General features: G+C 37.2%; 1 protein-coding gene across 7 annotated transcripts in view; it reads right to left on the reverse strand.

Moving 5' to 3' along the window:
• The window catches only part of RAB28 (RAB28, member RAS oncogene family), a 73198-nt gene that overhangs the window by 49110 nt on the left and 765 nt on the right, over positions 1-23323 (reverse strand). For all 7 annotated transcript variants that reach the window (XR_011048422.1, XR_011048421.1, XR_011048423.1 and 4 more), the window contains exons 2-4: positions 16174-16270; positions 10282-10370; positions 1136-1265 (exon numbers count right to left, since the gene is read on the reverse strand). Coding sequence is in view for 4 of the 7 variants with exons in the window: in XM_068403683.1 (XP_068259784.1) it covers positions 1136-1265; positions 10282-10370; positions 16174-16270 (316 nt within the window). In the remaining 3 variants the exon portion in view is untranslated. The remainder of the gene's footprint in view (positions 1-1135; positions 1266-10281; positions 10371-16173; positions 16271-23323) is intronic.

Here is a 23323-nt window from a genome sequence, read left to right on the forward strand (position 1 = left end):
GCTAGAGTACAACACTGTCTATGTTATACTTTCAGAAGTGCTATTTATATATTGTAACTCTAAGACCTTCTCTGTTTTCTTCCTAGAAAATAAGTAGTCTTTCATAATTAATACCATAAAATGTTACAGCATCACGTAGCAACACTACAGTTAATGGTTCTGAATGAAAGTTTTGTCTCCACATTGTTTTCAAATGTTTTTAAACAATACTAACTTGCTGGATGAGGTCTTTTTTTCAGGTTTGTTCATGATATGGACATGTGACATGGACTTTACTTTGAAAGTAAAAAAAAATCAAAACTGTTTTGTTGTTCAAAAAAATATATTTATATTGTTAAAAAAATCTGTATCTGTTTCCACCACTTTGTTTCTAAAATTGCTTTATGTTCCTTTGTCTTCAATAGAAAAAGGGTAAGAGAGCCAGGATCAAGATCTCAGCTACGCTAATAAGGATGTCTCCATAAGATTTCTTAGATGGAAATTGCGGAATTTGGAATTCATCTAATCAGGAAACTAAGTGATGGTTATTTAAAGTGGCATATTTTGGTGGTCAGAAGAAAACCATTATATCATACTTAACTGATCAAAAAGAGGAGAGGTTACAAAATCCCAAAACAACAGAAAATAAGTAACCTCATGTGCAAAACTAAAGATAGCATGCAAAACAAAGCCTAATAAGAAACTCATAAACATCATGCCTAGTGCCCGGTGTATTTATTTTAAATATTATATACCAGTCTCTTGACATACAGAACCATGAAATATACCTATTATTAGATCGAGGAATGCTTCCTAGATCTCCATTCTAGATGCATGCCATGACTGTATCCTGAAGCCCGATCAAATTCAAACATAGGTGAGAGGGATTGCTCTAATCCTGTGAGCTGCTCTCCAAGTAAAGAAAACACAGGCAGAGTGGCTGCAGGCTAGGCAAAGCATGATGCAGCAAGTCCCTCAACCTAACTGCCCAGAACCAGAATATTGAGGTACACCCAAATACATCATTTGTACACAGCAACAACACACAAGGCAGTATTTAGTTTCGTTTTACTACAGGTATATGCCCTGTGCCATTTCTTCAACAGAGAGCAACATCCAGACTATTTCAATTAATATTTAAGTATGAATAACTTACTCTTATTTCCAACCAAGGCCACAAGTGGCTGTGTTTCTGATTCTTCGCTCACTTTTTTTACCACATTATACCAGTCTTCTAAATTTTCAAAGCTCTGGCCGTTGGTAATATCATAAACCAAGAGAATACCCTAAATAAAAAGATGTATTTTAAATGTTACAGGTTATAAAAATATTTTAACATGGTAAAAATTGCATCTAACTTATTATCATAAAATAGAGCATTAACAAATAATGGCATTGTACCTTTTAGGAACAATTAAAGGAATTATAAGCTTCTGTAATAAACACATTTTATTACAGTATTTCTCCTGCATTCCATGTGTTCCAAATTCAGATGCTAACTGAACTACAAGGGCAGAAAGAAAATGGCAATTCAGTGAAGAGCACAATTAGTTATATTAGAAATACTCCAAACTGCATATGCTTTATGAAAAACCCAAAAAGCACTTCACACTAATATTAAGACAAAAATCACACTGGAGAAGGTCTTTTATTTTAGCTAATATCATCTGTAGTTTCACTGTTCCCTTTTCAAAAAAAAATGAAAAATAAAAGCAGTTCAATTGTACATATCTGCACGTTGCCCGACTGTCGCGTCTCTGCTCTCCTTTGGGGAGAAAGGCCAGATCCCTTCGTTCACTGTTCTAGAAGACAAGCAGGAAGTACTGGCAAGCTTTAAACTTTCAAAGGAAAAACTAAAAATGTGGTCAGTAGTCAAAAAGAAGGAAGTCCCATATCTTTCAGAGGTTTTGGGCCAGGCTACAAGTAACAAATACTCAAAACAGACATTATTGAGAATTCCTCAGAGCTAATATGCAATATTATAAAGCACAGCCTATTAACAGCCCAAGTGTCCATCTTAGGATCTTAGGATCAGCTCTCACAAATCACTCTCCTCTCAATAATTGAGTCTTCTGCCCCTGCTTTCCCCTACACCCTAATAAAGTAAGTATCTTGTAAATGAGGAATAAAGTCAGAATTGGCTTCTGTTTCACTTGTTCTCGTGGAGTTCACATCTGGGAAAAAAAATCCCTGGAACTGTACACTGTTCCTTACACAAAATTTTCACAAATATTCTAAAAAAACAATATAATGCATTAGCTGGTTCAATGATCCACTGTCAATAGAAAAGATTTTTCAAGTCAAGTTTTGCAAGCATTTGTCTGGGCCCAGCTTTACTTGATAGCTTCATGAGGAGTGTCTTAGATCACAAAATAGAGTGCACGCTTACTAAATTAATTTCACAGATGACAACAAACTGGTGAAGACTGTAAGATTATTTGAGGGGAATTTAGATTATATGATGAGAAACAATCCAAAAACAATAGGATGCAATTCAATAAGTACCATGAAAAGTTCAAAGGAAGCAATAATCAACTGCATGACAGGAAACATCTGGCTTTGTCGCAGGTTCTATACAATAGGATCAAGGAGTTACAGTAGATCACAGTTGAATATGTCAAGCTTATTTTGTAGCAAAAAGGCAAATATCACACTGTCATGAAACATTCCAGGAGAAATAATGCATCCAGCTTTGGACACTGAATGTCAAGAAAAGGGCAGACTAGAAGAGACCAGTAACAATATCAGAGGTTTAGAAACCACGGTCAACATCAGAAAATTGAAAAAAATGGACTGTTTCAACAAACATAAGACTGATGGCAGGCATGATGATGCTGGTAAAAAGTTTCAAGAGAAGATAACAGGAGTTCTCTTTTTATATGCTCTTATACACAGTTTGCAGATGACACTAAATTGGGAGGATCAGCCAACATGCCTGAGGGCAGGGCTACCATTCAAAGGTATGTAGACACACTCAAGGAATGGGGGAACAGGAACCTTTCAACATTCAACAGGGACAAACGTAAAGTCCTGTATCTGAGGAGGAATAAACAATGCAAGCTGGGGAGCAACTGAATATGACCTGCAGGTCAAGCCAAATATGAGACAGCAATGCTCTCTGGCAGCAAGGATGGTCAATGTGGAGTGTATTAGCAGAAGCACACCCACTAGACCAAGGGATCTATTCCGTTCTACTCAGCACTTGTTAGATCATATCTAAAGCAATACACCCAGTCTTAGGCCCCTGTCACAGTTTAAGGCTGGGCTGGCTACTGGACAGGAACCGGATTCAGGGATGCACGGATTGGGATCAGGGGCAGCAGAAAAATGGACAGAGTCCTCTTCGGACACCGGCCATAGAAGAAGAGGAGCAAGATCCTTGTGATCCCCCCGCTTTATACTGAGAATGACATGTATGGGATGGAATAGCTCGTTGGTCAATTTTGGGTCACCTGTCCCGTCCGCTCCTCCCTGCAGGTGCGACCCTCTTGCGGCTCTTCACTCTTAATTAGTCAGGAATTTAGCAGTGACTTTGGTTTCTCTAAGAATAAGTACAGCAAGAGCCTTTCTGCATAACATCCCTACTGGTGCCTCAGTGATAACTATAAACTTTGAGCGTTATCAGTCCTAGAAGCAGAAACTGTCTGCAAAACACACAGTCAGTTTCAGAAAGTGCAGTTACTTAGAAGAAACTTAGCTGAAAGTAAAAATCACTGAAAGGAAAATTGGTCTGTTTTAGTCCAAACCAGTACAGACCCTCAAGACATCAATAAACTGGAGTAAGTTCAGCAGAGGGCCACGATCAGAGGCTGGAGCACCTGTCTTATGAGCAAAAGCTGAGGAAACTAGAATTCTTCAGCATGGAGAGGAGGTGGTCCCGGAAGGACCTAAAAGCAGCCTTCCCACACCCAAGAGAAAGCTATGAAGGAGATGGAGCTAGGCTCTTCACAGTAGCGCATGGTAGGAGGATGAAACACAATGGGCATAAGTTGAAACAAGAGAAATTCAAACTAGATATAAGGAAAAGCTTTTTCATCATGAGGAGAATCAAGCAGCGGAATAGGTTGCCCAGAGAACTTGCTCAGTCTCCATCCTTAGAGGTTTACAAGAAGGACCTGGATAAAGCCGTGAGCAACCTAGATCCATCTCACACCTGACCCTACTTTGAACAGGAAGTTTAACTAGAGACCTCCTGAGATCCCTTCCATCATGAACTTTCTTATGATTCTGTGATCAATACAAGATGTAGCAACAGGTTTAACCTACAGCAAGAAGGTTACAGCAAGGGTACATACTAGAAAAAAACATGTGGACAACAAGAATAGCGAAGCTCTGAAATACCTCACCTTCAGGGATAGCAGAGTCACCAACACTGGAGGATTTTTTAAGGTTGATAGATGTTACACAGGTATAGCTTCAGAGGAGGCCAATTGAATTGAGATCCCTTCAATTCCTATTTCCCTAAGACAGCAATACAAATCTATCTCTTCCTTCAATGCCATCAACTTCTCGGCAAAATGAGTTCTTGTTCCTTATATTTATATGGCTGCTGTTAATTTCTGAGGAACAGCTTTCAACAATTCCTTCAAGGAAATTAAGAATTATGACACCTATCTTTTCCCCTGCTATCTTTCCTCCTTTACTTTTCCCTCTTCCAACTTTTGTACAATTTATTCCTTAATATCTTGCATTTCAGTTAACTTCTCCTGACTATTTTTATAACTACTCTAATAACTGTGCATGTATGTATTTGTCTTTCATAATATAAGCCTTGCTCTAAGAAGGACATACTGATGTTATTAAATGCTCAGTGGAAAAGAAACTCAAGCTGAAGGACGGGTATTGTAAAAGTTAAAAAAAAACCACAGACATAAGGCCGAAAGTTGTAAATGAGAAAGTGCACATGGCACAATTCTTTCACCAGCTTGCAGAAAAGCAGAGCAGACTAACTCAACCATCTTCAGCACTGAAGAGTTTAATCAGAGTTAGATGTAAGATAAAGTTAATAGAGTCTGAGCATTTAAGGTTGGCCAACTGTTTCTAACTAATGCTTCATCAAAATGCTACTCTGATACATGTCCTCTAGCCAACTGCAGCCTACCTACACCTTTGGAAGAAAGAGTATTCATGGTGGACTTACTGTGAAAGAAATCATTGAACAAAGTTCGCAGCTAGCATTCACCTAACTTCCTTTTGGTCCCCTTCTCTATGATCTAAAACATTGCTTCTAAAGCATATTCTCTTCTTAATCATTCTTTTTTTGAATCTTGTCAATATTTACTATACTTAAGAAACAAAGATGGCAGGTATGACATCTTAAATATGCAAAAAAAAAGTAGCACAGCATCCAGGTGATAAAGAATACTTCTTGCTTAGATTTTTGCCACAACAGGACTCTATAAGCAACTTAGTATGATATAGATAATTAATGAAGGACTAGTCATAACTCCATAGCTAAAATTTATTTCACCTTTTTTATATTTAACATAGAAACCCCATCATCCCTTTCACAAAAATACAGCATATTTTCCACAAACTTACAGTATATGGAGTACAGAATGAGTAGATAGTATAAAAGCTGTTATTTCCCTATTATGCATGAGGAATTAAGGTGGAAAATTAACACTGGCCTTTTTACAGAAAAGTAGCGCATTTCCTTGCCATGAAAATGGTTTGAAACATATGGAGGACAACATGCCAAGAACAGCACGTTAATTCTCTAGTCTCCAGCAATGTGGCAAATAGTCTCTGCTTGCATAATTGCACTCCAGTAAGAGAGACATTTTGCCTACATTAGTGCATATGTGAGTGCTTTTTGTTTTGGAATTATAGAGTATTTTCAAAAATAGGTCACTGGAAACTGAGAATACTGAAATTATTTGCTAGTCTCTGGAGAAGGTAGAGTCTGCAGTACTCTTATTCTATTAACAAGCCAATTTATGAGGTAGCATATGCCAGCTCTTAAGGATACTTTAAACTAGATATGTGGGTAGGGGCAGCAATTACAGGTAAGAGAGGGGAGTGGTTCTGAAATATTTACCACGAAAACAGCAGTAGTGCTTTATACAGCAGAACTGCTGTTATGGGAGTAGTGGAACCAGGCAATATATTCACACTAGACAATCAACATTTAAAAGGTGTCAAGATTTGTCACAAAAGAAAGCTACAGAAAACACTAATTAAAACTATATGTTTTCTTCTTCAGGTTTATCCTCAGCTGCCCTCATCCTATGACTGCTTTCAGTATGAAGGAACTAAATTAACTTTCAAATTTTCATTAATATTTGTGAAATACGTCAGATCAAAATTCTAAAATATTTTTCTAGTCACAAATATTCATTTTAGCAAAGGGTAACTTCATTATGGTATCTTGCACATCTGCAGAAATGCTATTTTTACAGATTAAAACAGTTTACAGTCTACATATACTTAACCACTGTTGTCTTTGCTGATACTGAGGATATGGTCACTCAAATACACGTGACTGAGTTGCCATAATTGAATAAGCTACTGTCTATCAGCTCAGCTGTGGTAACTGACTATACAATTACTCATAGCCTCTCTCAATTCTGACATAAATGTGTCAGTTTTAATCAACACTGACAGAAAGTTGTTTATTAGCACCTTTCATCTATAAAGATCAAAGAGCTCTGTTTCCCCTCATCTTGCAGAGTTCTTCTGACCCATCAGTGAAATTCAGCTATCAAGATGGGATGAGGCAACTATATTCTGCTGGATGAGCAACACCAGAGGAAAAACAGGGAGGAGGGGGAAGCAACTGCTTCAAGACAGCAAGTGAACTACAATTTCTCCAACCGCAACCACACAAGCAAATTAGGTACGTTCTCATCCTCAAATCTGGCACTCTTGTTTTAAAACATGGCACAAGAAATCAGGGACCTCAGTCAAAAAATGGCACCTTAACAGTAACTTAACCAAAAGATCTGTCCTAGAGAATTGATTCAGTTCTCATTCAAAGAGAAAGAAATCTCCAGTGGCAAGGTTTGCAGCAAAGTATAGATGGATGCTCCACTTACTCGTCTTGGTATCCTGATCAAATTTCAACTGAGATCAAGTGAACTGTAGACTTGCTATTAAGATAACCTTTTCAGTTGCTGTAGACTCTCAAAACTTCCATCTCCAGCTGGTCTTAGTATTTTATAAGTAGGTCTACCATACATTTGGATTTCTGAGCAGAAAATCAAGAATTCAGCCACTTGTCATTTCTGAATCTCATGATGATCAACCAGATCAAGTCTATACAAGGTTATGGGCATCTGCAAATACTGACCAAGTGCAACACACCATAGGTACATATAGTTATTTTGTAGCACCCTTTGCTAGAATTGCTCCAATATTTTAAAGGCTTTCTTGTACCGCGGAACCCAAAACTGAACACAGTTCTCCAAATGTAGCCTCAAAAAATGTCAGAGAGGATGATAATCATTTTTCTTCATTTGCCTACTTTATTCTTACTAATACAGTCCAGTATTCAGTTAGCTTTTACTGTTGCAAGGGTGCATTGCCGACTCTCATTCAACTGTTGTTTTTCTTTCCAGTAGGACCTTCACCTTCTTTTCTCCAAAGCCATTTGACAGAATGACTGAGGTTGGAAGGGATCTCTAGGAGTCATTTGGTCCAACACCCCTGTTCAAGCAGCATCACCTAAAGCCAGCTGCCCAGGACCATGTCCAGATGACTTCTGAGTATCTCTGAGGATGGAGACTCCACAACCTCTCTGGGGAACCTGTGCCAGTGCTGGGTCATCCTCACAGTGAAGAAGTGTTTCCTGATGTTCACAGGGAACTTCCTGTGTTTCAGTTTCTGCGCATTGCCTCTGGTCCTGTCACTGGGCACCACTAAAAAGAGCCTGGCTCCACCTTCTCTACATCCTCCCTTCAGGTATTTATATACATTGATAAGATCCCCCTGAGCCTTCTCTTTTCCAGGCTGAACACTCCCAGCTCTCTCAGCCTTTCCTCATAGGAGAGATGCTCCAGTCCATTAATCAGCTTCGTGGCCCTTTGCTGGATACTCTCCAGTTGATTCCTTGACAGTTGATTCCCAGACTGCATAAGGTTATTCTGTCCCAGGTGCAAGGCTCTGCATTTGTCTTCAGTGAACTTCACAAGGTTTCTGTTGGTCTGTTCCTTCAGTTGGTCATGGTGTCTCTCAATAGCACGTCTACCCTCCAGCATATTGACCATTCCTCCCCAGTTTGGTGTCATTTGCAAACTTACAAACAATGTTTTGTTCCATTGTTCAAAGAATTAATAAAAGACATGACCCCAGTATCAACCCCTAAGGAATATGGCTTATAACCAGGCACCAGTAAGACACTGAGCTATGGACCATCTCCCTTTAAGTCCAGCTGTCCATTCAGTTTTTCAGTCACCTTACTGTCCACCTATCCAGTCTGTATTTCTACATTTTGTCTGCAATAATATTATGGGAGATTACATCAAAGGCCTTGCTGAAGTCAAGGTAAACAACATTCACTGCTCTCCTCTCTACAGAGCCAATCATCTAACCACAGAAGGCAATCAAGTTGACTGGACACAATTTACCCTTGCTAATTCCATGCTCGCTCTTCCCCATTACTTTCTTGCTGCTTTGCTGTCCATTCACAGGAATTTTTATACATACTTAAAAGGATTTTTCTTTCTAAATACTCCTACTTGTTCTACTTCATCTTTCCTCTTTTTCTTCTACAAAGCTAGAGATGTTCAACATGAAATAAGCTTCTGCCTAGAAATACGCTGAAAGCAGTGCCTTTCTGAATTATTCATGGTGTTTCATGAATAGATGAAAATAAAGATAGTTTTATGTGTCTTTAACAGGTGCTGTTACAAAGCTAATAGAAAAGTGTGTTACAAGTCAGCTTTGATGATAAGAAGCCTATTACAGACATTGGCCATACATGCCAACAATGGGATAGAGAACAGCCATTAGTTCATTAAAAAAATCAGAGTCACAGTGTGGGCTGGGGGAGAATTAAAGGAGAAGAGAGTGGATGCAGGGGTTTTTTTGTTAATGTGCTCAGAAAGACTAAAAATCAAACTTTTTTAACTTTAGGATTACTGATATCAACTTTTTCACTGCTTTGAGGCACTGGCATTAATTTTTTGACCTGCTCTTGCTGATAAGAAACTTCTAAGTTTATCACAAAATTCAACACAGAAAAAGTTAATAGCCTTTTATTTCCTTCATTGAGTTTACTTTGGGCATATGGCAACGATTTGTGATTAATCACATTCCCTCTATCATAGAAGCCACTTTCTCCTGTTGCTCGATAGATCTTTAACAGAGCAGCAAATTGCTTTTACTAAAAAATAAGGAAATGCTATAAAACAGATGCAACAGCTAAAAACATTTAGACATTTTTTGAAAGCAACAAAATGTTAAATTGACAAGTTTGTCTTTATCCTATTAACTAGTAAATCCTAATCTCCTTAATTAGCCATTCCTGTGCTGTACTTATTAGCACAAAGTTTCTGTCCAATAAAAGTCTTAGGATTCCATATTCCTGTTGCTTAAAGTATTGGGGAAAAAATAGGAGCATTTGTTTTCTTTTCAGATAAATAAAACATTATATAATAAAATGTTATGGCTATTGTTCTCATTGCAAACTCCAAATTAAAGAACAGAATACATTTTAGGATCACTCATGTTAAGAAATTTGGCATATAACATATCCTCCTAAATCATCTCATAACTCAAGATACTGTTATATTTAGCTCTTACTTAATCCTACCATTCACTTTAAGTTGCTTAGTTAACCTCAAGATAAAATTAATTTTCATTGGATAAGAGTTCTGCAAAAATATTTAGCTACCTGGTTGCCTCCTTTTGTTTGCCCTCTTATAACCCCAGTTGCATGTATGAGTTTAATGGTGTAGGATTGCTCTTAATTTCCTCCTACTTTTTTCCCCCAGGAGGCATCTGTTCTAAAAGCAGCCACTATATCTGCCATGTGGATATCCAAATAGCCTTTACTATTTACTATGATTGCTTTTCTTAACTCAAGACAGAAAGCATGAAAACATAACATCTGTTCTTGAGAGTTATTCAGATCTACAAATGCACACCCTTGCTTTGCTTTTTAAGTCAGCTTTAAAAAATTAACTACATACCAAAATTAGAATTGCGTATTAATATCAGTTAAGTTTAGGTTAAGCAGAGATTCAACATTTTTGAGATCTACAAAATAACAACCTGCAAGATATGTATAATTTTAAGAACAACATTTCAATTAATTTTATATAATTATTATAGATACAATTATCATCATTTATACTGTACCTGAGCTCCATAAATATATTTATCCAGCATTTTGCCTCCTATCGTTTGCCCCCCTACATCCCACACTTGAAGAGTAACATTCAAATTTCCTGAAAAAGAAAATGATACAGATGTTGTATAACCTGGAAAATTTAGATACAAATAAAGTTATAGGTATGTTATCACGGCAGGTAATACAGCTCTAGCATATCAACAGCAATAGCTTTTTACAAGTATAAAATAAATAGTAACTAAATTTCAACACAAAGATGACTGTATCGTTTGGAAAAAAGTAATTTGTGCATAGCTAAGTCATTAAGATGCAGTAAAACTATAGCTAGATATTAACATATTTCATATTAACAGAAAATAATTGGAACTGAATAAAGTATAACATTCCTGACTAGAAATTATGTAACATACTTCACTGCAGAAACATGTAAAATTTGTTTATAAGAAAGTTCTATAGCACGGTACTTGGAATTAAAAGGTAACACAATTAATGCCAACTTAACCCCCCTATTTCATACTCTATGTCCCTTCCCCCCTCCCCCCTCCAAATTTTCTTTACAGATCTAGAAGCGGGGAAAATCTGCACAGTAACTGCATTTTGGTAGTGATGCTCTTAGTACTATACAGTTAAAGAAGTTATATAGTTGATAGATTCAAAAACGGAAATACTGACACACACCTAAGTTGAGGATGCAGACTATGGTTATTTCTTCCACTCACCACCCCAAAGCAGGCAACTAAATTAGACATGATTTACATAATTTTATCTTCGAATAATCTATACCAAGAATAGATGTCCCTTTCTTTTCCAAGCAGTCTTCAAGCTATGTTGAAATTGCTAACAGGTTTTCAAAAACAAAGTAACAAAAAATCAGTGTAAATACAGAATATTTAATATCCTACAAGTCACATATATTCTGCAAGCTAACAACTCAGAAACCCACAGACTAAACATACACACAGCAATATATGTCACCACATGCATACAAGCATATTAAAGTATAATTTGGCTCATTTTGCATGGTGAGAACTGTTTTCAAAACTGTACTGATTACCTGGAAGCACCAAACTCTTAATACAGTAAGGTCTGATGAAAATTTTTCTAATCTACATACAACTCACATGACTTACACTTTAATAACAATTCTACATACCCACAAATAATCATAACTGCCTACTAATTTTATTCCTAGATTAAAAAAAAATCGCAACAAATTCCACATCACAACAACTGAGAGTCGCATGAAAAAGAACACAGTATTTCACAGAATCACAGAATGTTAGGGATTGGAAGGGACCTCGAAAGATCATCTAGTCCAATCCCCCTGCCGGAGCAGGATTACCTAGACCATATCACACAGGAACGCGTCCAGGCGGGTTTTGAATGTCTCCAGAGAAGGAGACTCCACAACCTCTCTGGGCAGCCTGTTCCAGTGTTTGGTCACCCTCACCGTAAAGAAGTTTTTCCTCATATTTAAGTGGAACCTCCTGTGTTCCAGCTTGCACCCATTGCCCCTTGTCCTGTCAAGGGATGTCACTGAGAAGAGCCTGGCTCCATCCTCATGACACTTGCCCTTTACATATTTATAAACATTAATGAGGTCACCCCTCAGTCTCCTCTTCTCTAAGCTAAAGAGACCCAGCTCCCTCAGCCTCTCCTCATAATGTTCCACTCCCTTAATCATCTTCGTGGCTCTGCGCTGGACTCTCTCTAGCAGTTCCCTGTCCTTCTTGAACTGAGGGGCCCAGAACTGGACACAATATTCCAGATGCGGCCTCACCAGGGCACAGTAGAGGGGGAGGAGAACCTCTCTTGACCTGCTAACCACACCCCTTCTAATACACCCCAGGATGCCATTGGCCTTCTTGGCCACAAGGGCACACTGCTGGCTCATGGTCATCCTGCTGTCCACTAGGACCCCCAGGTCCCTTTCCCCTACGCTGCTCTCCAACAGGTCTGTCCCCAACTTGTACTCATACATACTCATATTTCAGGCTGCTAAGAAAGATACACTCTTAATTCAACTATTTTATGTTATTAACAACCTTACTTTACACGATGTGATCTATTCAGTCATCAATTTATAACTCACACACTCCCATTAGTTATGCAAGGGAGTGTGCTCAATGGAAGTATATCCCAGCACTCGGTGAATATAAACAGCAAATTATAACTATATAGCTGAATATACGCATCTTGTTTTAATCTTGTTAAAAGCACAGATTTCCGAAAGTGCTACTTTGGTCTCAAATATTTAGAGATGAATGGGAGACAATCTATTCACAGTACTTTTAAGCTACACTGAGTTTTATCTAATACTAAGATAAAGAATTTCTACATGGAGCTTAGTAAATACGTCATCATCACTCCAGTGCAATAAAGGCAACCTTTCATAGAATAAAAAACTTATTTGTTTTGACAGTGCATATACTACGTATTAATTAATTATTTTTAAAGCTTAGAACGTTAAGTGACCGCAAACAATGCAGCTAAGTCTTCCATAAAGCATCTGGCGTGGATAAACCGGGGACTCTGCAGTCTGAAATGACCATGAATCCTCAGTGGGTATACAAACTAAACATGCTCAAACGCTCACCATGCTGCAGTATTTTACCCCTAACTTTGTGTTATATATTCTACTGGAATTTTACCATGTCATTCATGCCAGCTATTTGGGGAAAAAGCTTTATAAATATTATTAGTTTCAAACGCAACAATTTTCAGATGCCTAATTTTGTGTTCAAATGCTTTGAAAAGTTTCTCACTTCATTCTTCCTAACAAGAGAAAAAAGAAACTGGGGAAAAAAGGTTGGAATGTTCATTTAAGGTGAAGCGGTTCTTAACTGAGACCTCACTAACTACCGAAATTCATGCTGACCATCTCCAGTGCAAAATGCTTCATTTTCCCTTTTTTTCAGCTAGGCCCTGTAATATTTGCTTTGTGCTCAGATTGATCTTAGGGAGAAAGAAAGATGTTAGGATTATTCTGACAGAAGGAAAAACTCCAGACAATTTGCCTAGCAAATATTTAATTAACAACTATGATAGCAGCACATAAAGTTTTCTGCAGAGCGTTTGAAATCTACTATTTTTTCATAGATTTAAGAGGAACATACAAACCGGAGAACGACAACAAAACGAAAAGAAACCATGCATAATAAGACAGTTCTTAGAAATGAGGCTAACATACCAATAAAAATAATTGAAGAATCCCATAAAAATAGTATGTAATACACTGATAAGGAACAAGAAAACACTAGCGCTTCTTTACTCTGTAGAAAATGCACACAAGCGCCAAGTTAAAATAACTGAGGCAACACAGCACAGGTATCTAGACTGTTTCTGGTATGAACTGAAGCCACTGGGCTGATTCAGTAGGGATCCTGCAGAAGGATACTTGGTGCATTGGTTAACCTTACTTAAAGTGCGGAACAGTCAAGATGGAACTAAAAACACAAGGCTGCCCACTTTTTGTGCTGACGACTTAAAAAAATCCTTTTAACATAAGAATCCTGTTTACTGGACTGTATCTACAACCCTCCTAGAACTATTCAACTATGGCTCTTAAGAATCTCTTTCAGCAGACCCTCTGACTAACAGATGTACTATTTAAGCAGTAAAATCCACACCGTGGTTGCATCCAGACTATACAAGTTACTGCATCAATAAATATATTGAAATTGATTTGCATTTGACAAAAATACTTCAAACAATACTGCATGAAGAGCATTTGTCAACAGTTGAACACTAAAAGTCATATTGTTCAAAATTAATCTAAGCATTTACTATTTGTATTAAACCATATTGGTTTACACGTAAAATATTTTTTCACTGCAAAACTGCATCAGTTACTAAAACAACTGGAGACAAGTACAGCTTTTATTTTAAAAAAGCCAAAACCACCAGAAAAACAGTACTTTATTTTACAAGCTAAAATGCTTTTCTAACGTGGCCTAATGTAAACTTCTGTGCAATTCCAGAAATCAGTAATTTTAGCTTCTGAAATCTTTCCTTACGTTTAAAAGAAGAAAAAAATAATCAAATACTGAACCATAGTTGTTCATCAATTCTCCTACTAAATAAGAGAAATCGAGGCTTTTTTCCTACTGATATACACATTATAATTGCTGTGCAGCGGTATGAACTAACCTTTCAAGTAAACATAGCAGCTCTACAAACCCAGAACTAATCAAGAAATTAGAAAAGTCCGCTTACTTAAGTAATGCTTCCCATTCCAGTATTTAGAAATCTTACCTCCCTCCCTCTTCTCTTCCTTCCCTCTCCCTCCCCACCACCAGTTCAGCTTACCGATAAAACACAGAAATCCATATATACCTAAACATATATTAGGCATAGGCAAAACCGGAATGACAATCTAGAGAAACATGCCTCTTCCTGAATATGAATACATTCCACGAACGTTACTATTTTGTTAATGATAAATGAGGAAAATAGATGTACAAACTTTGTTGCTGTTTTGGTGCTATTTTCATCTACATTCTGATTTTATTACAAAATAAAACTAGAAGAAAGTAAAACATGAATGAATCAACAGTTGATAATTTTCCAAATTTTCTACTCAATAAGAATATTTAGAACCCCAGTAATGTACTAATAGCTTCTGTATGCTTAACAGCTGGAAAAAAAATTGCAAAATACAAGTTCTCAGCATGCACACTGCATGATTTGTGTACACATTCCACTTGCAAGTACTGCTATTAAGTATTATGCACACTGGTATTTTTAGAGGCATGAGCAGGACAATAAAAAAATTATTCTGTTGATTTTACAGAGAAATAAGCACTGAGATTTGGTACTTTATCACTCACCAGATACTAAAAAAGTACAGCAAAATGGTCAAATCAAAACAGTGAATGCAGGAACAGTCTGAAAAGATTATTCTGTTTCACTTAAGAAAATATATAAACATAATTAAGAAATTATTGGCAATATAATTTTAACAAAAGAAGTTCAAGAACTGTATATATTTTCTTATAACTTCAGGTTATAGTTAAAATGCTTTGTTTCTGGATTTGCTTCCCTCCTCGCCCTCCACAAGGAAAAAACAGAACTACAGAACTTGCAACAACTTTATCAAATCCCACGATAATTACACACACTTTTTCTAACTTCTTCTGATTTCTGAAACCAAAAGAAAATGTATTTAATGAATACTTTCATACTTAGAAACTGAGCAACCACAGACCAATGAAAATACTTATTTCAAACCCCCAACTGTTCGCAGACAAACTTCTACCAGCAATTATTCTTTAATTATTTCTTTGCATTTTCCATGCAGTGTGCTGCAACTGGCATCTAAATAGTTTTTTTGCTGTCATGAAGTGAAACATCTTGAATGCTCAAACTGTATTTTTATGAGTGCCGAGGGACCCTAAATTTTAGTGGTCTATTAAATGCCAGCAATTTCATGCTGCCTTGCATAAAACAGCATTCACATATTAGAGCACTGCGATTCCATAGCTGCATTATGCTTCTCTCACATAACTCAAAGTTGTGTATTTCATTAAAAAAAAAAAAAAAAAAATCTATTTCAAAAGACATATACTTTTTCAATGAACATATTTAAAGCTTCATTTCATTGTTGGATGTTACATTATCCACATGGACAGCGAGTAAACTCAAGCAGAGATAATAAAAATCATTAATATAAATAGCATTCCTTTTATTTTAATTCAGTGTTTTACTTAAAGATATAAGTTGCAAATGCACAACCCTTTGTCACCTGCCAAGAACGTACTAACAATTTTTTCTCTGAAAAACCTAATTTACTTTGCCATAAAAAACAGTCTAAGCTTATTTAGTCTACATTACTTTGAAGAATCTGTTTCTGCAAGTCTTACTGCTGCCCAACCTTTCAGTGTTAGTTTTTATTCTCTTACCTGGCAATATTATCCTTTTCAAGAAGAAGTCCAGTCCTATGGTTTGTTTGTACTGTTTTCCAAATGTCTCCTGGGCAAAACGTGTGGCTAAGGATGTCTAAAACAGAACAATGGCAAATTAAGTTGTTATTTTAAACAGCAAAAAACTTATATTAAGCCAGAAGCACGAAATACAGTTAAGACCTTTTTAAATCAAAGCATGATGACAGTGTTCATGGATTGGATTGGAAAGCATTCCAGCCAAATTCAACATAAGAGGAGGTGGCAAACGCTACTAATTTATGCAAAAAAGAGGTAAGGCACATATTTCCTTTGTATTTCAAAGATAATGTGATATTCATATCACAAAATATTACACAGATTTGAATGAGGTATCATTAGTATGCTCAATTGACACAAATCTAAGTGACGCTATCCATACCTGAAGAGCTTATTATTTATAACAAGTGTTGATTTCCAAAACAAGGGTCCTTCCCTGGTACAGAACACCATGATCCCAGACCAACTTTCTGGGAAGGAACAGAGATCTGCACAGTGCAGAGTCCCGCAGGGGCTCCAAAGTGTGGCAGGATTCCTCCCACCGTACATCAAAGTTTCAGGATCAGGGATTACATGAAGTCTAAGATAGGAAGAGTACTTTCTTGTACACAGAAAAAAACTAAACTCATGTTAAGAATGCAAATTTGCAGAAATATTCCTTTAAGAAGAACTTTGGAAAATTATTTCTTCAATTTATATTTTGTGGAATTATGAAAGCAGACCAACACACTGTTGACCTAATAATCAGCTTGTACTACATGCTGCTAAAAGGATACACAACTAACCTACATAAAGTAATGACGCAAGGCATTTATATTCATTCACTAGCAACTTAAGTTCTCCATGCAACGCCCAAAAAAAAATAAATAAATAAAAAGGGAAAAAGGAAAGAGAGCAAGCCCCACAACCTAAGGTTAAAAAAAAGGAAAAGAGAAAAGAGAAATGCAATTATAAAGAATACAAAAGTTTGTATTGTGGAAAAAATTAAATACTACATTAGAAATCAATGTCACGTAGATAAAACACAACCTACATCAAATTAGTGGCGTACACCTACAAATCTCTTGTTGACATGACATCTGAAAATACAAAAACAAAGTAATTGCAGAAAAAATCTAAATATGTATTTACATATATAGGGGAAGAAAAGCCTAACAGCCTCACAAAACCCTTACGCTGTCTGAGAAAACTCAAAATGGGCAAGAAGGAAATTTTTTTGCCAGTTTTCCATTCATCAAGACCTGAAGAGATAAGTCACATCAATTGTTATTAGAAATTGCTGTTAGAGCACATTTAGTTAAAAATGGAATACCAAAATAATGCCAATAGTTCTGAAAAATTAGAATAGGCAAGTTCTACTAACAGAATGGTTATAACAAAGATCTAAATTATGATAATAATGTCAAATATACACAGGAGGAAAAGGTAACTTCCTCTTTTTTTGCATGAAAACGTGATCACCAGAGCTCCAGCATTAAAGCTCTAGTGTGAACAGGCAAACATCTATTCAACTATTAAATTACCTGTGAAGAAAATAACACAAAATTTACTGTTTTCTTGATTCTATGTCACATTGATATTCCTATCACTGTCATATATATATAATAAATTATATTTTGATATCAGAAGATATGTTCAGGAAGTAATCCAAAAAATCAATTAAAGACTATGGCAACGTTTTCATTTACTTCGCTGAACTCAAGCCCCAAGAGGATTAAAAATAAATAAATAAATGGGGGGGAAAAGCAAGTAAACTAGAGTTTAGTTTACTATACTCTAGCATGAGTATGCTTATATATTTATATCACAGTGGAAAGGGTAAAGACCACAGAGGATGAATCGTGAGAAGATTCTTCTGCCTACATCTATGTCACAGCAATGCTAACATGCGCAGAATAAAATTAAATACAGCTTTAGACTGCAGTACTAAAAAAATCAGTAGAACTGATTCTTTTAATCACAATAGTTAGCATGTCAAGATTACAAAGACATTATTTTTAATCTGTCATGACCTTAAAGATGTAGATGAGAATAAGACCATTGTAGGAATACACCATACAGTCTTCTTGAAATTTTCCTTTTCTGAAAACTAACCAGTACCCAGACTACAGATTAAAATATCATCTGACTATATCATAGGGTTCTGTATTCTCCAACACACTAATTTAGATCCCTATTAAATAAGCAACCACTCCCTTCTTGTTTTAAGGGCTCAGTAAATATTAGCTTTATCACTCTGTGACACTCTATATTCCCCGAGGGCTTCTAGGGGTGTTAATAAAAATAAACAACATACATTCAATTAACAGCCAACCAATAAGAGCAGCAAGTAATCAACAGTATGGCAAAGTTCTCAAAGAGTTTTCCTCTCCTGTGCTCTTGAATGCAAAGGAATTTATAGCAGAAAATCATTGACTAACTCCTTTTTAATTTTTTTTTCTAATAAATGTTAGAGCTCAAGGAAGGTGTTGGATTACCGGACTGGAGTCCTCTATTTATTCACAGAACAAGCATTTATCCACAAAATACTAAGAGCAACAGTTCAAACTTCTCCACAACAGCAAACAGAGAACTTATGTAAATGCATAGTCAAGTACCTGTACAATGCAAATACTCCCTTCAATCCTAAAATTGTTCTCTGCCGTGCCTGCCATACAAGATTCTGCATGACAGTTTTGCCTGTAAGGATATGTTGAGTACAATCTATGTAAAAAATAATCAACGGTAAATAATGGTTCAGTAGAACTGCAGCTATAAAAACAAATAAGTGATCAGCAACTGCTTTTAAAAAAGATTATGCTCCATTCATAAAATTTCAGCCATTAATCTAGAGATCAGAGGATAGTATGATATCAAGCAGACTTTGTTCCTTCACATCCCTACTAAGACAACCAGGCCACCGACTTTCATAGCAAACTTTCTATTAGACCCAGTTTGGCAGGTTCACACACTTGTCTTAAATATTTTAAACCAAATGTTTATATGCTGTTCTGAATAGCAACACACTGTTGAAGGTTGGTGTTACAATCTCCCTCCTTTCAAACAAAAAAAAATGTGGGAGTTCTAACACACAGCAATCAAGACAGCAGTAAAAAATAATACATAAAATTACAGTATTCTAAGTGAAAAATACAATGGGATATTTGGGAAGCCTTTTTGGAAGCAAAGATGCAATTAAACCTCACAGGTGAGGGAAGACAATTTCTTGCTTCTGTTTTTCCAATGTCAACAACTTACAGTATGCACTGCTGACAAGCTGCTCCTAAATACTTACATAGCGAGTAAACAGAAAAAAAAAAAGCAAACAATATTTATGAAACAGTAGCAGACAAGTCAAACAGAACAAGCAATGACAGCCAGCTCTAACTGACACTGACTACTCACCAGGGCAACATGGAAACCTGTAGAGAAAACCCTGCCAATGACAATTCTTTGAGTAAAATCCTATAGAAGAAAGTTTTCAGAAAGCGATGACAAAGTGTAGTATCACAGTTGTAAGAAAGAAAAACTAAAACCTAAATTCAATGGGATACAAGCATATAGTTCTGAAGCAATGAATTTCCATTCACATACCAACTTTACCAGCCAAATGAGCATCCACTTTCCAAAAAGCAACACGTATCTATCCCTTCCCTCGCTCCCTTCTAGAACAACAATGCCGTTCTCCAAGCACAGCAACATTCACCCTTCGGTCATGTGCTAGCCCTACTGGAAAGGATTGTAAGACAAAAATGAAAAAAAAAAAAACGCACTAGGCTAAATAACAAAATGCTTTAACTAGCATAAAACCACGTAACTGTCCAACACAGAGAATTTGTCGCCGAGAACAGTCTAGCTTTAGGGGGTGGGGGCGGGGGGGGGCGGGGAGTATTTTGTAAACAAAGCAAGTATTTCTGTCATCTGAAGGTGATGCCTTTCCACTCCACTCCTAACTACTGATGAAACTTTGTTCACTGAAAAAGAGAAAATCATCAAGACTTTTTGACATAAGACATGCATCTATGAAGCAAGGCCAATCTGCACAGGACACCTGATGAAATTTTCCATTTGCAAGACTGAACAGTGACAACAATGTTTTTGTCAACACTGATGAAGTTTTTGAGCCTACGTGTAACAACAAGATCCAGAATTGGCACAATGCTTAAAAATCTGGCATCATAAAAAATCCTAAAGCAAGCCGGACACCACCCTGGATTCCAGCCTACATTTTAGCTCCTGCAAATTCCCACACCAGGTCAAGTATTTGCTCTTTCATTTCCAACATTCATTGTTAAGAGAAGAAGGAAAAGGTAGGATGTTTCTGCTACCATACTTTAGCCCCAGTTGCAAGAGATGGCAGAAAGACAGAACCTTGCCTGCTTTGCTCCTCTCGCACACCTATTTTTCAGGACCTCCCCTCCCATGAATAGCTCCAAGATTTGCTTCCTGATGCCCAAAACCTTTTTCAAGAGTAGCAACTCAGAGTTAGTTCTAGTTCAAATCAGCATCATTATATACTTCAATATTAAGCCAATCTGTGCACAGCAAGAATAGAAATGTCTGGATCATAATGTCATTTTTTTAATTCATACTAGTACTGCTGGTTTATTTTAATGGAAAATCATTTTGGCTCGGGAAGAGTAGGTTGATTTAAAATCTAGATGCATAAGGCTGCTGTGTGCATATATGTTCCCTCCTGTAATGCAAATCAAAGAGCCAACTGCTATTAATAATTGCTGTTTATTTTCATCTCACATTACCCCCGCTTCCAATTTCTTTTCAGATTGTTTTCCTAGTTTGTCTAGTTCATTGAAATCATTCTCTGTTATCTATTATCTTCTTACTAATCAATCTTGTCTTCCTCAATTTTTCTTCTCAACGATTTACCATATCCTTACTGTCTCTATTTTACCTTAATACTTTCTCAGATTCTACTCTGTCTCACTCTCTCACTCCTCTCATTCCTTCTTCCCTTTTTACTCTTCTCTCCTTAGAGCTTGCTCCAGTAGTGCTTATCCCTACTCTTAAAATTCTAAGTATTCAATTATTCATTCAACCACCACAAAACAAATGAACAGAAGGACAACATCCCTCCCTTGACTGATGGACAGAGCAATTCCTAGCTAGTGGAAACACAAACATTACCCTTAGGTTGAACTGACACTGACTTGTTTTTAAACTGCTACAAACCTTTGCACAGAACCTGAATTACATTGCTTCTGAACAATGGGTGACGAAAAAGAAATGAAGTTTTCACCTTCAGCCAGCTGACTCACAAAGACATAATTTTTTTTTCCGCTGGAGAACTGAAGACCAGACAGCCCCAGATGGCCAAGAGGGAGGAAATAAAATCTTTGAGGTTTGGTTTTTTGGGCTGGGGTTTTTTTTTGGCAGGAGGAGAAGCAATGGAAAGAAGTCAAATGTGAACATCTCACACTAAACAAGAGATGTAATATTTCAAAGATATATTCCATTATTTCCTACACTCCTCCTGTCCAACGATCCTAGTGACAGAGGGAGAGAAAAAACAATGTCTTGCACAGCAAATGAGAGGCTAAGTATGCATGTGTGTAAAGACCAGCTGTGAACCAGATGTGAGAGGCAGGCTATTTAGAGTTGAAAACATAGACATATGCATGTTTCAACAAGTAAGCGGAACGAGTAGCCAACAAAGGACCTCAACGATTTAGTCTTCTGAGGTGCTTGAAATAGCACTAGGTACATTTTATCCTTCCATTCCATGATCCAATCACTTCTTTATTTTTACAAGATCTTACAATAAATCTATTATTGCAAGTGTTTGCTGCTATGCCATCAGGATGGCTGGAAGAAGCCTCTATTACAGCATCATCTAGGGGGGACAGGAGGAAAAGCAGCCCACCATAGCATAGCTGCTGCCTATGCAAAATAAATTGCACTTGAAGCACAGGATTCCTAGAGCCAGCAGGAGATTCAGTGAGCTGCAGCTCCCGTGTGAGAAGTAGGAACCAGCAGGAATATACATCAAAACTCAAGAATGCTTGAAAATCCATGTTTGGTGAGAGGTCTTGCCACAAGGTGCTCAACAGCAGTAGTGAAAGGACTCCTCAGTTTGAATGGAAAACTCCTGGGGAAAGCTACCAGTGAAACAGCACTTCAGCTGTCAGTCCTGTGCATTTATTATGCTCTCATCGCAGTCACTTGGAATTGCCCATCTACTAACTCAGACGAATACAATACCACTTCAGACTGGGTTTAGAATCACTGGAGACAAGAAATGTTTTGTTTCTTCATAGAGCTCTGCATAAGTGAGCAAAACTATGTATGTACTTTAACTAAGGGCTTATTTCTATTATTGGCAGGCAGTTCATTTAAACCACCTCTAAGACTATTTCTACTTTTCATCTGAACTGTGAGGCAGGCAGACTTTCTGCCTCCCCATGTTTTCAAGTTAAGGATAGAGGAAAAACTGTATTCTTCAAATATACAATAAAATTACTATTTTAGTGTGTATCTCACAAAAGGATTCAGGCTACATATTGCACTAGATATGTTCACATGTGTAAGTAAAGATTAGCTACTATAGCAATGGCTAAGAAAGCATCTTTTGCCTTCTTTGGTCTCTGTCAAAATTTCTCTTCTTAAAAGACAAGTATAACTTGTTTATAAACAAACTCCTTATAAATAATAGTTAATTATAGATAGGAAAAAAAAACACGTAGAAGTCACAAACAAAAACTAAATTGACCCAGAAGTGTCTTTCCAAGCTCTGAAACAGTAACTCAAGTAGATGCAAACTGTTCTGTCCACCTCAGGAGGTTATCAGCTCTGCAGCCGAAATGACGAGAGCCTGGAGACCCAGCTAAGCAACCTCCCCTGCTCGCCGTTTCGGTGGGAACCGCGAATCCCCGTGCTCGGCCCCTCCCGGGCACTGCCAGCCGCGGAGCAGAGCTTGGGGCTACCCCAGCACCCCCAGCCCGAGTGCGCGCTCTGCAGCGCGGGGGCAGCGGGGGGCAACGCCACACCAGGCGGCGCCGCGGCAATTACGTTATTAGCCGCTCCTTTTATTAAGGCTCAAGAAAATTGGATTAAAGTCGTATACGTCTGTTTGTTGACCAGGCTTCTTCGGGTGCCGCGAGGGAACGGAAACCCC

This window comes from Nyctibius grandis, chromosome 6 (assembly GCF_013368605.1).
Source record: "Nyctibius grandis isolate bNycGra1 chromosome 6, bNycGra1.pri, whole genome shotgun sequence".
In the NCBI taxonomy this organism is placed as follows: Eukaryota; Metazoa; Chordata; class Aves; order Nyctibiiformes; family Nyctibiidae; genus Nyctibius; species Nyctibius grandis.